Here is a 14,233-nt window from a genome sequence, read left to right as displayed (position 1 = left end):
GATGCCTGATGTTCTCCAGTGTGCTTGATGCATTGTAAAACCTTGAGCCCTAGAGATTAGTTGGAAGAGTGACAGGATCACAGTAAAATATATCCTATTTCAAGAGCTCCAGTCAATTCATTTGGCTCACAATGCATTAGGAAGCCAATCTAGTGGTTTCCTTGGCAACCTTCTTAAAGACCAGTCTGTTCTTGTCATGAAGGCAGAGTGTACAGAACCTCCAAAAGCAGTTCGGGGAATTTAAATCAGTTCGTATGGTTGATATAGTTTGTTAATGGCATTCCCCAGCTGTCTGGAAGAAGGTTCCAGTCAGATGGATGGGCCTCATCTGTGGCCATCAAAGACCTGGGCAGGGCCTCACCAAGATGGCGCCACAGTGTCAGTGAAGCTTTCTCCCTCCCCCTCCTGCAGCCTCCTCCCAGGCCGTGGCACTGGTGAGCCAAAGTCAGGGAGTCCTCAACTTGGGGGAACAGTACTGTTCTTGTCATGCTTTGAGTCTCTGCTTTGGAAGTGCCATGTTGTCACTCTTTCTTTTACAAAATTAAATAGCATTTTACATTAGATTAGATTAGATTACATTAGATCTGCTGCCTTGAGGTAAGTGGAGAAACCCTTGGGTGTCACAAAACCAGGGCTGGTATCGAGTAGACAGCGTGATGATGAATGGAGCAACAGCTTGAGAACTATTCTGAGAATAAAGGGCCCAACTTTAAAGTGGTTGTAAGAGAGGGTGTGTTGTAAGACTGGGATTGCATTTGTGTGCATGCGTGTGTTGGAGGTTGTGTTAGTGGTGGGAAGCCCCTCATCTTGTTAACCAGGGAAGACTCAGACTGTGGTACAGGTGGGCACATGCAGCCAGCAGAGACTCCTGGGTAAAGTAGACTCCTGGGAGTGGGTGGCCTAAATGATATTGGATGCCCAAGATTCCTCTGGATTTGCTCTTCTGCTCTTTTTTGTGGGCAGGGTGGGGAGGCTATCTATCTACATGGACTAATAAATTTAGTAGGCCCAAAGAAATAGTCTCACCTAGGAAATGTGAATGAAAATTGTGGTCTCTACCACCTGTAATATAATTTTATTTCTCTTTTCATTTTTGAATGGCTTAGGGAAAACTGCAGATGTGGGTGGATGTTTTCCCCAAGAGTTTGGGGCCACCAGGCCCTCCTTTCAACATCAAACCCCGGAAAGCCAAGAAGTAAGTAATCCTGAGACCCTGCTCTCGTGGCCTGGGGCCTTGGTGCAGGACAAGACAAAAAGCCCCATTCAACCTGTGTTCATTGTTAGGTTCTACCTGCGTGTGATCATCTGGAACACCAAGGATGTTCTCTTGGACGAGAAAAGCATCACAGGAGAGGAAATGAGCGACATCTATGTCAAAGGGTAAGGCTAGCATGCAGCACCTGTGACACACGCGGTGAATGAAACGCCTCTCTCCTTAATTAGTTTTCACTGTCGAAGGTGTGCACGGTGGGCTTCTTGGTTACTTGACCGTATCTCACTAATGCAACCTGCTTAGGGCGCTCTATAGAGACAAAGGCGGAGAGAACAGAAGGAAAAGAAAACCTGTATGAATCTCATTTGCGAGAAAAGGCATGTAATGACTGTAAGAGCTGGCACGTTTTATTTATTTATTTATTTATATCCTCACCGAGGACACTTTTTCATTGCTTTTAGAGAGAGAGGAAGGGAGAGAGAGAAACATCGATGAGAGAGAGGAACATTGATTGGTTGCCACTGATTCGTACCTGGCCGGGAATGGTATGTGCCCGGGCCGTGAACCTGCAACCAAGGTATGTGCCCTGACTGGGAATCTAACCCGCAACCTTTTGGATGTGGGATGATGCTCCAACCCACTGAGCTACACTGGCCAGGGCTGATACCTATATCCTTATTTGTCTCTTTTAAAAGTGAATTTTATTGAGTTCATTACGCATATTTTTAATTTCTGAGACTTCTTAGTCATGCAGTTCCCTTTTATCACTTGTTTATATCTTGAATAACTGGCTTTAGAAACAAGGAATTCTTCCAAGATTTAATTTGCTATGCATTTTGTTACCAGCAGCTAATGTCCGTAGAAAAGAGGAAGCATTAGCAGAATATTTGAAAACCGTCGATTCCACCAACTTTTACTGAGTGCCTGCATCCAACCTGTACAGAGGCAAGGTTGTTCGGTTATGCGTGTAATTCAGTTCCACATAGTTCATGTTGGTATTAGTTTTGTGTTGTGTCTTGATCACAGATGGTGAGCACAGAGTGGCAGAGTGATGAAGAAGTCAGATTCTAGAGTCAGACTAACTGGGTGGAAACCCTGGTACCCTCCCGACTAGCTGGACTGGTTAGTAGGTTCGCTGTTCACAGTACGGACATAATGAGAGTAACCACTGCTCAGGAATATTCAGAAGACCAAGTTATTCAAAGCATTTAGGTTAGTGCCTGGCAGATGGTAAGCACTGTGTATATTAGGGTTCTCCAGAGAAGCAGAACAAGCAGGGTGTGTGTGTGTGTGTGTGTGTGTGTGTGTGTGTGTGGAGAGAGAATGTAAAAAATTGGCTCACATGGGGATGAGAGGCAGAGAAGTCTCACAATCTGCCATTTGCAGGTAAGAAGATAAAATGAGATCCCAGTGTAATCAATGAGGCAGAAAAATCGGTGAATTCCTCCTCCATCTGCCGTATGAGGCCCCCCCACATTGGAGAAGGCAGTCTACTCACCACATCCACTGATTCAAATTCTAATCTCATCCAAGCATACCCCTAAAGAACGTTTAATCTGCGCAGCCCATGGCAAGCACATTGACAGTATAAAATTAACTACTATACTATGTGTTAGCTAGTACTATTGATATTCCACATAGACTAAGTTAGGTTCCCTGATAGGTAAAAAGGTAAGACTTGTTGAATTGAATGTATTCATAAAGTGAGAACAAAGTTTCACTTATGATCCCAATGGTCTTCAATCAAAACTTTGTTAAAAACACTATTACTGTCATTTACGTTTGCTGTAAATAGAGAGTGTTTCATCAGATGTGTTATTCTTCCTCATTTCAGAATCTTATTACCAGTCCCCAAGGAAAGCTAATCCCAGCTAATTGCATATATGCAAATTTATTTGATTATCATAAGCATTTTTTTCCAATCAGGAAAACAACTCAAGTAATACTGAACTGAAAGAAAACTCCTCTAATAAAGAATAAAGCTCAACCTGAAGTACTATGTCATATTTGGAATTAAAATCTAAATGCTATATGTGAAATGATAAATAATGTATAAATAACATGCCTACTACTTCCTATACATGGGTTTTACATACAGAGTTACACATATATGTACACAAATACATAAACTTCAGGTAGTTTGAAAATTAAAACATGAAAAAATTTCTATATAAAATTAAATGCGAAAAAGATTCACTAATAAAAGAGAGGGGACTCTCACAGTGCCCCACGCCAGAGAATCCTGGCCCGGCCTATGGGCCGCAGGCACTGAAATGGGCTGCACAGTGGGAACAAATAAATAAGTAAATAAATAAACAGTAAAAGACCAGCTGCAGTGGATGAGCAGTCTGGGATTAGACAATGGTGACATTTGGCAGGGGTCAGGGTGTGACGCTACTGAGGTCCTAGCCAGAGAGTGTGGACTCTCTTTGGAGAATTAGTTTAAAAGCTTAAAAGTTCATTGTCAGAAGGAACTTTCCAACTAACTTATCTGGTCAATTAATTGACCAGCAAAAAGTAAAAGTAATGTAGTTGATTGATGTTAATACCGTTACTAATAATGGGACCTAATATTGGCACTTTGTCATCTTCATGGTTCTTTGAGACAGACTGGGAGTTATACTTAATTCTCTACATAACTGGCTGTGTGAGCTTATGTAAGTTGGCTAGCCTCTCTGAGAAATAGAAGTATGTAGAGAGTTGGGAAGAATAAGGCATGAGAAGTACCTGGTTCATAGCAGATGACTGTGAACTTGAGTTAAGGATTTCCCCCTACCCATTCTGGCCCTTCCAAGTCATGATCTGTCCTTAGATTGACCTTGTAAAGGGAGCACTTATCATTAGCCTCATTTTACTGATGGGAGATGAAGCTTAGAGACTCATTAGCAGAGCAAGTTCACAGCCAGGCCTGCCTCCCACCAAGAGTCTCTGTCTGTGGGGTCCAGGGATCAAGTTTTTAAAATCTCCCCAGTTGATTCTGATGTAGTTCTAATGTGCAGTCAGTGTTGAGAACCATGCATTCAACCACTTCACCAGCCGAAAATCCAGTGTTCCCCTGGCTTCCACACCAGGAGTTTTCCCAGTAGCAAGCAGATGTGACAGCTTCTTCTCAGGCAAGTAGATTCATTCATCCCTTCAACAGGTATTTAATTAGTGTCTGCCCCGTGCCAGGCACAAGTCAAGAAAACTTTTCAAATGTCAAAAGTTGAGAAATAACCACTCAGATCTTCCTTGCTAGTCTCATTAATATGATCACACTGCATCTAAGAATAATAAAAAAAAGGAAGCTGTAAAATTACTGGAGTCATGCTTGTTTTGTTTGCTTATGTAAAATACGGAAAAGGAAATGCTAAAGTTCAGAACTAACTCATATTCATTGAACCTATCATCAGTGATGATGGACAAGGATGAGTTATAGTTCTGAAGACTAAAATCATAGCCAGCTCCAACATCCCCAAAATAGAAGCTAAGTTGTTGATGTTTTCCAGAAAATTTCACCTTATCCCCGTTCAGTGAAGTCTAAAGGGTTTCCTGCTTTGGTTTGAGAGGAATTCTATTTTATTTGGCTGCAGCCCGTGTTGGATGCAACAGAGGGCCTCCCTTGCATAAATCAGCCCCCAGCTCCGTAGGTAACTGGAAGCTGCCCAAGAAAAGTGCATTAATCCTCCTGCCCTTCACTCCCGTAATCACTGCACAATTTTGCGGCTAGATTACCTGTCAATCACACGAAGCTAAGTCTGTTTGCCTCTGCTTTTCAGCTGGATTCCTGGCAATGAAGAAAACAAACAGAAAACAGATGTCCACTACAGGTCCTTGGATGGCGAGGGGAATTTTAACTGGAGATTTGTTTTCCCATTTGACTACCTCCCAGCTGAACAACTCTGTATTGTTGCTAAAAAAGTAAGTTCTGACACATGCCAACGGGAAGTAGATGGCATGGCTCTTCCTTGACACAGACACGCAGAGAACGTTGGAGCCGCTCGGCATCTCAGCGGCTGTGAGTGGAGGAGACCTGGCCCACAGAGGTGTGGAGACCTGCCCAGGGTCACTCAGCTATGAGGGCTATTTGTGGAGTGCGAAGTACATGGGATACAACCTTCCTTTCCCCAACATGTTGGACCCAGGAGGAAGGATCTGGTAAAGGGTAGGCATGGGGGGCTTGTATCGTTGTATACAACAACCCACGGGTATGTTTATGTCCCTGGGAAATCAACGTCTCCCCACGATAAGCAGAACAGTTTGACTAAGTAACCAAACAGACATAAAGTATTCAAGTGGATAAAATTTTCTTCCTTCAGAAGCATTTTTTGTGAGGGTGTAGGGCCCTGGAAGTCTTCATTTGTAAGATTCTCAGTTACAGAACTCAACTCAAACTGGCTTATACCAAAAAAGTGGGTTGTTGGTTCACATTACTCAAAAGTCCAGGGTTGGCTGGCTTTAAGGAATGCCTGGGTCCCAGGCTGGACTGGCGTCTTTAGAAATGGCCCTCACTTCTCCGCCCCTCTGCTCTGCCTCTGTGGGCCCCCGTCCCTGGTGGGCCCCACTCATGTCCTGCCCTCTCGGCACCCTCAGGTAAAACAACAGCTCCCCTCTGGTGCCACCAGGACTGCGTTGGCCGGTTTGGGGCCACGTGCCCAGTCCTGAACCCGCCAGTGCTGCCTGGGGACGCAGCGCTCTGGCTGGCTCCGGAGTAAAGGATGGAGACAGCTCTTCCCAAACTGCATGGACCAGATGAAGGGACTCCAAAAAAGTCGGGGTGCTTTCATCCCAAAATGGGGATGCAAAACCTGGGCAGGCAGTAACAGCAGATGCCTTTTGTAGGTCCTCCATCCTGTTTCTACCCCCACAGTCTATGAACTTTCCCCAGCTCTTCCCGGTCACGTCCTCTCCCCAACACCTGATTAAAACACGCCTGCCTCTGTCCCACCCAGCCAGCCCCTGCTCCCTGCCCGCCCTACACCGATGTGTAGTGGCACTCTTCTGTGCCAGGTGAGGTGAATGCTTTCAAAGGGCACTTGCTAGCAACACAGAGCTCGACCTGGTGGCAAATCATGCCCACTTTCAGATGGTGAGGCAGGCTGGGTTGAGGGAGGTGAGGCAGTCGGGGTCAGGCCATTAGTTAGGTTCCCTTTCCCATTTGCCCACATCTGCAGCTGGACCTCTTGGTGCCCTGAGTGGTACGTGGAGCCTGAGCCCCCATAGGACAGTCAGGAGGAGCCAGACAGCAGCAGAGGGGGCTTCCACGCCCTTCACAGACAGGCCCCTGGGCCCTGCCAAGGGGAACATTCCTGGAATGTCATCTGAAAAACAAGGAACAACCCAACAGTCATCCCTCAAATTCATGAAGCACTGGGGAACGTCCCTTTCTTCTGGGGTCAGAGGAACCTAGGTGTGATTAGGCCGTGGAGGTGTGAGTGTTTTTGGCTAGTATTGCCCAGCAGAGGCAGGGACCTGGGAGGTCTTCGTTGGGCACAGCATGGAGAACCCGGCAATATTTTTCACAAGTGAAAATGCCAGGACACTTTCAATCTGCAGTGACGGAAGAGGCAAACCTGTGCCGTGGTGAAAGGAGGCTCAGACATCGGTGCAGGGAGGGCAGATGGTGACTGGGCAGGAGTGACACCCCAGCGGGCGATGATGTGGGCTGGCCTAGCACATCCTGACTCTGTGAGGATAATCCAAGCAAGCGGTAGTGGTCTCCGGGGTGGGGGTGGGGGATACAGTCACTCCCTGAACTCCGGGAGTGGCTGCCGGAAGTCACACTGATAGGAATGGGGCAGGAAGCCTTGTGCTTGGGAACTGCCCGGGACATCCATTTTGTCACCCTGCTGGTGGCCTTGAGATGTCCTGGGGAGCCCACCTGTCCTCCATACATGGCGGGGGTAGGGCTGAGGGGAGAGGGTTTAAGGTTAGGGCTGCAGAGGAGGGAAGGGCCCCAGGACTTGATGCTGGGATTTCCAAGGGGTGGATTTCAGAACCCCATCGTCAGTGTCACTGGTGTGTCTGTTTCTCTTGTCATTTTAGGAGCACTTCTGGAGTATTGACCAAACTGAATTCCGGGTACCACCCCGACTGATCGTTCAGATATGGGATAACGACAAGTTTTCTCTGGATGACTACTTGGGTAGGGCTAACCTTCGGACACTTTACTCCCAGACATTGTACTGCAGTCAGTTATTTAAATCTCCAATCCTATGGGTCAAAGCGGGCAGGGCGCAGCCACAGCCCGCATGTCCTCTAGATAGCGTGGGCCCAGTGAATGTCACCCCTTTCTGTGGGCTCGAGTGCCCCCTGGAGGCCCTGGGACCAGCTTCTGACTTGCTATTAAGACTCAAATCCCATCTCCCCAAAAGAATGCCACACCCCTGCCTTTACTTCCAAACCATCTGTTCTCTCTCTCCCTCCTCCTCCACGCTGCTCTCAAACGCTACTGAAGTCCCCTAGGGCCCGAACCCATTGTTCTTCCCCCCAGGCTCACCCTCCTCCGTGGTTAAAGTACCCATTAAATAACTGCCCCCCCCTGCGCGCACACTCCCTGGGCTTTTCAGTTTCTTGGCCCACAATGCCCTTCTGATTCTCTCTCTCCCGATTCCTCTCTCCCAAGCCTTGGGCCTGTCTCGTTGGCTGGCTCTGTTTCTCCCTCCCACTCCTTAAATACAGCCCTTTGCCTTCCCTGGGGTCTTTGGCTCTCCCAGGGCCCCTCAGTGATTTTCCCAGGGGCACCTTTCAGCGAGGTACGACGTCTGAACCAGGAGGTGTAGCCTGACCGCCTACAGTGCCTGGCAGAGTAAGAAGAAACCACCATGGTGACTCATTGCACTATATAGATGTATCACATCAACACGCCCTGTTCCTTAAACTCACATGATCTTGTGTATCAGTTATATTTCTGAAATACCCATTATGACGGTTATTCCTAATTCCTCACCAGAAACTTTCGCCTTTGTGTTTGGCTGGCACCTCAGATTTATCATGACTAAAGTCAGACTCAGCCTTTCTTCCCAGACGTCATTCCTGCTCTCTGCATGGGCCCCTCTGCTGTCCTAGCCACGCCGTGAACGTGCCCAGAGTCCTCTGTGTGTCCTCTACCCTTCCCCCCACTCAGTGCTAATGGAGTAACCTGCTGTCTCACACACTTTTGTTTTCTTATTTCCGTGCTGTCTGCCCTCAGCCAGTTCAGACCTCGCTTTCTCTTGACCAGCTGCGACAGCAGCCCCTACCTCATGTCCCTGGCAGGGGGGAAGCACATGGTGGCCAATGGCTGCAGCTTGTTCATCCCTTTAACTGTCACAGCCCTGAGAGCAGTGGCTGTGATTTAGTGCTTATAGGAGATGAACAAACAGATTTGAGTGTGCTAGGGTGCTAACTTAAAAAGCCCATGGGCAGGAAATTCCAGAATAGTGAAGGGTTTTTCCTTGGAATTTAAACAAAATAGCCTGACAACACATAAAGAGAATGAATGTGTTTTAAAATGGCTAGTAGGCAAATGACTGTAGTTATCACCCAAAGGAGAGCTGAGAAAAAAGCAGGAATAAGCTCAAGAAAAGCTGAGTAAAGTGCAGGCTATGGGCCCACATAAGTTGAAAGGCTGTTTCCTAGCCTGACGGTTTAGAGAGAATCGGCCACCGTCTCCCTTGCTCTTTGCTTTCACTGTTGAAGACCCATCCTTGTCCCAGTAACCCATAGACTTGGCCCCACAGCACATACACTGTCCCCTTAAGGGAAGGGCTCATGGGAGGTCCGAGTGCAGAAGGAAGGCAGTGAAAGTGCTACGAGAACATTAATGCCTCGAGTCACGGAAGGGAAACTGTGCCTCCCCAGGCACCCTGAGGGGCCTTCCCAGTTCCTGGCGAGAATTTTCTGTTGAGCTGTAATGTTCTTTCTCAAACTCCTGTTTCTGAGGTTGCCCTGAACTTGAACATGACTGTTCCTTGCAGGGGCCCATGTTCCAAGTACCCCCTGTCTTTGCCCAAAGCCACATGACTGTGTTCAGGGCAATTCAGAACTAATATGAGCGGATTTCAAATCCAGGGGCTGTGGAAATTTGTCGACATTTAGTGGCTTTTGAGCTTGTGGAGGAATTCTGTGTATGCTCCTGTCTTTGAGAAATGAAACACGCAGTCCCACGTGAGACGCAGAGAGGTGGACCGGGGTCTCTCCTGCCGCCCTCCATCGTCTGGGAGGAGTTTTAAGTGTCTCCCAGGGTCCCTTTCTCCAACGCACTCATCACCTGGTCAGAATCACCGTTGCCTCCCTTCCGACAGGAACATTCTGTTCCCTTGTAAACAGCGGCCAATCCACTCGGAGCTTACCGGAATTTAACGTTTCCCTGGCCAGGTTTCCTGGAACTTGATTTGCATCGTGCCATCATGCCAGCAAAATCACCGGAGAAATGCACTTTGGACATGATTCCGGACCTCAAGGCCATGGACCCCCTGAAAGTGAAAACGGCCTCCCTCTTTGAACAGAAGTCCATGAGAGGATGGTGGCCCTGCTACGCAGACAAAGACGGCTCCCGGGTGATGGCTGTACGAGCATTTCGTGGCTGGGGGTCCTTCGGGCCTTACAGCATTTAGGTTTTCTTTTTATCAGTAGATGTACTCCAGATAAGGAAGTGCCAGATTGGTGGGATTTTAGGTTAAGGGAACGGTTTGTACCTGGGATCACAAGCGAACGTGTCCAGGAGCACAAGTTTGAGGTTGAGTGGAAGGTGAAGGTCCTAGAAGTGTCAAAAAATCTGGACGCCAGAGAGGTTGCGAGTATCTCTTTGGGACCCCCCTTCACCAGGAAGGCTCATTTATGCTGAGCTACTAATAAAGGTTGGTACAGAAAAGGACACTGAAAATATGAGCTGTTCTCGTTTAAAAAAAAAAAAAAGGAAGCGGGGAATCAGGCACTCACTGAGCAAGAAGACCATAATCTACAAGCAAGTTCAGAGAACTCAGGACATATTCTAATATAGAACCAGGTCACAAAAGACTGCCTGATTCATTATGTATTATTAATTTTAGTTAGCAATCTACATCACTGATTACAAACTAGACAACATGCTAAATGCCTTACATTCATAACTTTGCTTTTTAAAACGACTTTGAGGTATAATTTATATAAATAAGCTGCATTCATTCAGAACGCACCATTTGACAAGTTTTGACAGATGTGTGCACTCATGAAACTCCTGTAGTCAAGATCGAGAACATTCCCGTACCCCCAAAGTTTCCTTGTGCCCTTTGTAGTCTGTTGCTCCTCCAAAGCTGGCCCAGGAAATCATTTAACTGTTTTCCGCCTCTACAGATGAGTTTGCACGTCATCTCACTTAGTTCTGCTGACAACCCCACGTAGACATTATTCCCTTTTTGTAGATTCAAGACCCAGGCTCGGAGAGATGGAGCACCTTGCCACAGTCAGACACCCAGCCTTGTCTGACTCGTGAACCCAGGAGTCATCAGCGCCCCACCACCTATGTGAATGTCTGGTCGGGGCTCTCAGATCACTGGTGCTTCGTCTGGCTTTTGGGGGTTCTAGGAAGACTTACAACCTTCATTAAGCCTAGCAATACTGATGGGCAAATTTCTAGACTTCTTTCAGCCTCCATTTTCCGCATGTGCACATGAGGACAGTATCAGGTCCTGCTGCACAGGGTTGATCATCCACGAGGCAGGGATAAGCAGGGCCCCGTGCATCCCTCAGGAGCCTGTGAACAGAGAGGCCGCATTCATTCATTCATTTGCTCACTCATCTATTCAGCTAGCATACATCGAGCACCCCCTAGGTGATGGCACTGCGCTATGCCAGTGGGGGGCTCTCCGGGAGCCCACAGTAAAGCAGTACCTAGGTTAGCCGAGGTCCCAGGGAAGTTACAAAGGAAGGTGTGTGAGAAGGCACGGAGATGGATGTGAGGAGGGTGGAATGACAGGGATGCAGGGAGTGACAAGCAAGGGGCAGGGGAAGCAATTTGTCCTCCTGAGTTCCCACAAGGAGCCAGTTCAGAAACCCAGGGAAGAGGAAATGTGATGAAATCTCTTGAGGAAAATTTAAGGCAATTGCGGGATTGTTTTACAAGAATAAAAATCGTTGCTCGGGGAATACTCCTTGGGCTGAAGTGAAAATATTTGTGAAACATGATGTCATGTGTTTAACCTGTTCTGCTTTACTGAAGGGGAAAGTGGAGATGACGTTGGAAATCCTGAATGAGAAGGAGGCCGACGAGAGGCCAGCCGGGAAGGGACGGGATGAACCCAACATGAACCCCAAGCTGGACCCACCAATGTGAGAGCCTTCTTTGTTCTCGGCCTGTCTCATCCCCAGACACCTGCAGTCTGAAAGCCCCCCTTCCAATTGGCTTAATAGACTGGATTAGCTTTTGTCCTTCTAATTTTGTACTTAATAGTGGGGGGTGGAGAGGTTGGTGATGTGGCTTTACTGTAACCACTCTCTCAAGAAACCAAAGTCCACTGTGCCTTTAACATCTTAGGAAGCTAAAGAAAATTCAAGAATCTTTCTTGGCCAATTAAGGGGAATAATGTCTTTTCTTGACATTATAAGTGTTGTGCATTATTCCTGAGATGGTGTTATTCCCTGAGGTAACGTGTCTGTCCCTCCTGAGCTGGCTAGGTAAAACCCTTTCTTTGCAATGCAGACGACCCGAAACCTCTTTCCTCTGGTTCACCAACCCGTGTAAGACCATGAAGTTCATCGTGTGGCGCCGATTCAAGTGGGTCATCATCGGCCTGCTGATCCTGCTGATCCTGCTGCTCTTTGTGGCTGTGCTCCTGTACTCCTTGCCGGTGCGCGTCCCAGGCCCCTTGTGGTGGTTGTGTGTGTGCGTGTGTGTGTGTGTGTGAGTGCACTGTGCTTGGTCATCTAACTTGGTACTTGCCTTCGTTGCTCTTCAGAAGAGTGACTGACTTAGGAGTCGTGGCCTCACAACCCTTCCGCCTTTGGAAAACTTACCGTAACGTGTCCTGTGGTTAGAATTTCGTTCTTAGGGTTTCAGGAACTTCAGGCAAAAGTCCATGGTCTGAAAAACGCTTTGGTGTCAGGAATTCTAGGAGAACTCTCTCGGGGCTTTATCAGTGGACTGTGGCCAGCATTTCTAACTGACCTTCTGCCCTCGGCCTCTTTGTCCTGTTATTCACAGATCCCCACACCTGGGCTCCATAGATCTGCACAACACTGGACTCCACCCAGTCTAGAGAGCCGCCCCTCCCCCGACAAGCGTGGCCCTTGCCTCCAGGCCACCTTTGCCAGCGCTGTTCTTTCACCCAACCCGAGTCTTGTCATCCACATACTCATTCGTCAGGACCCACATCACTTAGCCTCCCCCTAAATTCCCCTGGATCATCCCAGTCCAAATGGGGATTTTGCCAGTGTCCTCAGGAGTAGTGCTTTCATTCCTTCATTCAAGAAATTTGTTCAAAAAAAAGAAAGAAATTTGCTGAGCAGCTACTATAGGCTAGGAACTGGGGTGTGCATGTGACCACGGCATGATTTCTGCCTACACAGTTTGTAGCCCAGGGACAGGCAGACAGATGAACAAGTAAACTTCTATGAGAGGCAAGCTATTATAGAGGTGGGAACAGATGATCAGAAGAGCCTGTTGCTGAGGACGGTTTCAGTAGACGGGGCATTTCAGACCAGTTGGCTGGGTGGGGGAGGGGTAATCCAGGCATTCAAATGCTTTTATTTCGATTCATATGAAGAGTAATAGAGATCTGTCTGTGTTAGGTGGCATAGGCATACAACCACGCTAGCAGGGATTTTGTCTCTTTCCTGTCCCCCAGGTAATAATACTTTCAGCTTGTTAACTCTAAGGACATGCACACTGTTTTCTAACCACAGGTAGTGCAGTCGGTCTTGACTGTCTAAAAAATTCCTCATAGTTCGCTTTTCTTGGTTTGGATTCTATTGGCTTACACTAGTGGTTCTCAGCAAGAGGAGATTTTGCCCTTCAGAGGGCACTGGTGATGTCCGGAGACACTTTGCTGCCCACAGCAAGGACATCCTGCTGGCCCTGGTGGGTAGGGGAGAGGCCAGGATGCTGCTGGATGGCCCACAAGGCCCTGGACGGCCCCAACAGGAAACAGCCATCTGGGCCTATGTGTCAATAGTGTCAAGGCTGAGAAACCCTAATTTAAATTATATATATGTTTTTACCCTGGTTTTGCTTCCTTTTCAGAACTATTTGTCCATGAAGATTGTGAGGCCAAATGCATAATGAAAGCAGAGTCTTCTTTTCAAGAGTCATCGTCATCAGCAAGGAGGGAACCCTGTCTGCATTATGGACCAAACTTGAGAGCGACTTTGTTTGTGTCTGAGACGACATTCCAGGGGCAGGTCCCACTGCTTCGCCGAAGCCCAGCATTTCCCAGAGGGTCCCAGCCCTGGAAAGTCAGGCCAACTAGCAGCATTTTTATCTTGTTATCTCTGAAGTATTATCATTTTTACCATGTTTTTCAGAATATTTTTCAAGGTGGCTGGTTCCATTTAAAAATCATCTTTTTTATATGTGTCCTTAGTTCTATAATTGAATTTTTGGAAATTGCTGAAATCAAATTTGAAGATTCCTGCATCTTGACCTCATATTCTTCTCACTTGTATTCAACAAAAAGAACTGTGCATTATAAGAAGGATAGTTAGAGTCATTCTTGTTTATGCCTGCAACCACCACTACTGTGGTATTTTATAAGGCTAAGTGTCACGAGAATCTGTTCAACCTCTCTGATAAACCCAAATAAAAACATTTCACTTTTAACATGTAGCTGGTTGTTGTGGCTGTGGGCCGACTTGGGAAGGAGACAGTTTCAGGGCCCCTGGGTTTCAGTGGATGAAATGCCACAGCACACCACTCAGCCACCAAGTCACGGCCAGTGGGTCACACTGAGGCTAATGAAATAAGAAAATCTAACACTGATTAAAAACATTGATTCCATGCACAACATTGTTTGAAATGCTGCACGTATAACTCCATCCTCAAGGTAACCCTAAGAGAAGGTAAACATTAACCCCTTTTCACAGATG

At 47.2% G+C, this 14,233-nt stretch overlaps 1 protein-coding gene across 4 annotated transcripts in view; it reads left to right on the top strand.

Moving 5' to 3' along the window:
- MYOF (myoferlin) overlaps positions 1-13,973 on the top strand; it is a 146,250-nt gene extending 132,277 nt beyond the window's left edge. For all 4 annotated transcript variants that reach the window (XM_037047371.1, XM_037047370.1, XM_037047373.1 and 1 more), the window contains 8 exons: positions 1,107-1,195; positions 1,285-1,380; positions 4,972-5,113; positions 7,238-7,337; positions 9,551-9,741; positions 11,373-11,482; positions 11,853-12,000; positions 13,392-13,973. In XM_037047371.1, coding sequence (XP_036903266.1) covers positions 1,107-1,195; positions 1,285-1,380; positions 4,972-5,113; positions 7,238-7,337; positions 9,551-9,741; positions 11,373-11,482; positions 11,853-12,000; positions 13,392-13,430 — 915 coding nt within the window. In that variant the 3' untranslated portion in view covers positions 13,431-13,973. The remainder of the gene's footprint in view (positions 1-1,106; positions 1,196-1,284; positions 1,381-4,971; positions 5,114-7,237; positions 7,338-9,550; positions 9,742-11,372; positions 11,483-11,852; positions 12,001-13,391) is intronic.
- Positions 13,974-14,233: the final 260 nt, after the last annotated feature.

Source organism: Sturnira hondurensis, unplaced genomic scaffold, assembly GCF_014824575.4.
Source record: "Sturnira hondurensis isolate 20B ecotype Veracruz unplaced genomic scaffold, ASM1482457v3 Scaffold0005563, whole genome shotgun sequence".
Lineage (NCBI taxonomy): Eukaryota > Metazoa > Chordata > Mammalia > Chiroptera > Phyllostomidae > Sturnira > Sturnira hondurensis.
The sequence above is the reverse complement of the archived record's forward strand: the minus strand, read 5'-3'. Positions and strand labels throughout refer to the sequence as shown.